Source organism: Mesoplodon bidens, assembly GCF_964165515.1.
Source record: "Mesoplodon bidens genome assembly, chromosome: 4".
In the NCBI taxonomy this organism is placed as follows: domain Eukaryota; kingdom Metazoa; phylum Chordata; class Mammalia; order Artiodactyla; family Ziphiidae; genus Mesoplodon; species Mesoplodon bidens.
In genome coordinates, this window is record NC_138160.1 from 5944806 (window position 1) to 5946680 (window position 1875).

Consider the following 1875-nt stretch of genomic DNA (forward strand, 5'->3'; position numbering starts at 1 on the left):
ATATCATTGAGTATTTTGATCCAAATCCAGGGATGGCTGTAAGCAAGTTATAATATTATATAAGGTTAAGATAACAAGGTTATCCTTGAATTACATAATTTTTATAACTAGTTTTGCCACAGATAATTTCAGGAATTCTGAATGTTATAACTGGAGACTAGCCTAAAAATCATAGGCTGTTGTGAAAAAGATGCATAGGGTTTATCTGACGTCGTTAGGAAGTTAAGGGGTATTTTCTTCAGGCAATATTGTAGCAAGTCGTTTCTTTTGCTAAAAGTTGCTTTTAAAAAATCTATCAGCTACTAATTTAAGACAACTGTGCTAGATTAAGTTGTTTCAAACTAGTTTACTTAGGGGTTCCATTTTCACTCAATAGATTTTATGTATTTTTCATGTATTTACTTAGGGGTTCCATTTTCACTCCTCAATAGATTTTATGTATTTTTCATATGCTTCTTCACTCATTAGTTCACCTAGTGCTGAAGGGTTACTCTGTGTCATCTTGATCAGCCAACCATCCTCATAACAAGATTTGTTGACAAGTCCTGGATTTTCTGCTAGAGCTTCATTCATTTCAGTTACTTCTCCTGATAGAGGAGAATGGAGTTCCTTAGCAGCTTTCCCATTTTCCAAAGCACCAAATTCCTCTTGTTTGTTCAATTTTGTCCCAGCTTCAGGCAGCCTACAGTAAACAACATCTCCCAAAGCTTCTTGTGCAAAATTGCTGATTCCCACTGTTCCAACACCGTTTTCTGTTGTTACCCATTCATGTTTGTCTGTGAATTTACGCACTGACAGCAGAGCGGGGCTGGTGCGCAGCGCCCCGCCGGCGCCCACCCTCAGTCCCCAGGGCCACGGCGGGCAGGGCACGTTGGGCACAGAGATGGCGTGCAGGCTGCAGAGCACGGCTGGCGCACTCCGCGCCGCTCGTAGCGCCATGTTCGCAGGGGTCACTACTTTCATTTTTATGAGAAAATGTGTCTTCTAATAGCTCCCAATTTTTCTCTTTCAAACTGTCAACTGAAAAAAATGCAGAACCTAAAAGTTGAGAGTTGTTTAATCCGGTGGACGAAAATGAGGACGTAAGCCGGGGACAAAGAATCTCAGGTCACTCTGAAGAGACAAGGTGGGGAGCCAGGTTATAGAGGAGTTTTTGCAACAAAGACTGGGTAGTGGGAATGTCAAAAGGTTATTGTTAATTAAAGAAAACCAGACATCTCAAGTTCAGGAACTTGGTGCTTTTCTCTGTGTGGGAAGATGCACTGAAGTCATTCCTGTGACGGGCACCTCAGCTCCCTGGGGCCAGCATCCTGTGCTTTCCTATCCTGAGTCTCCTCAGGGTGCATCTCTGTGGGGGGCTGCAGTGACTGAGGGCTTGATGGCGGGCATCCTGTGTCTATCCTGAGCGCCCTCAGGGCTCACGGTCAGGAGACTGTAATGGGGTGGCTTAATGGCTGCTACATACTTTGTTTACTGATATGGCAGGCGGCACTTTTGGTTCACATAATAGAGAACACCCATCCTGCCCTGCAGAGAGGACAGATTCAAGGTCCACTCTCCTCCGCTCGCCTCCCTCCCCTCTCAACAACCTCCTGACAAGCATTGATTCAGCTCTTGCCAAGTGGCAGGCAGAGCTCAGGCTCAGGTGCTACAGAGATGAATACAGGACACTTCTCAACCTTGAGGCACTCGTTACCTGAGGAGTCAATAAAATAAATTTTTAACACAAGGTGGCTGGTATGTGATACAAATTATGTTCAAGACACGTGTAACTGGAGGGGGAAATGTCTGATTCTGCAAAGACAGCAGGTAACATTTCAGACTAGTCTTTGGCAGAAATAATTCTCATTGTTATCAGCCATTTAATTCTCTTCC

General features: G+C 44.2%; 1 protein-coding gene across 1 annotated transcript; it reads right to left on the reverse strand.

Moving 5' to 3' along the window:
- Window positions 1-417: 417 nt before the first annotated feature.
- Window positions 418-939, reverse strand: LOC308615861 (glycine cleavage system H protein, mitochondrial-like; the record flags this gene model as incomplete). Its single annotated transcript, XM_081231733.1, has 1 exon — window positions 418-939. One exon carries the CDS (start codon window positions 937-939, stop codon window positions 418-420), a length of 522 nt encoding a protein of 173 aa, XP_081087859.1.
- Between the last annotated feature and the right edge of the window lie 936 nt (window positions 940-1875).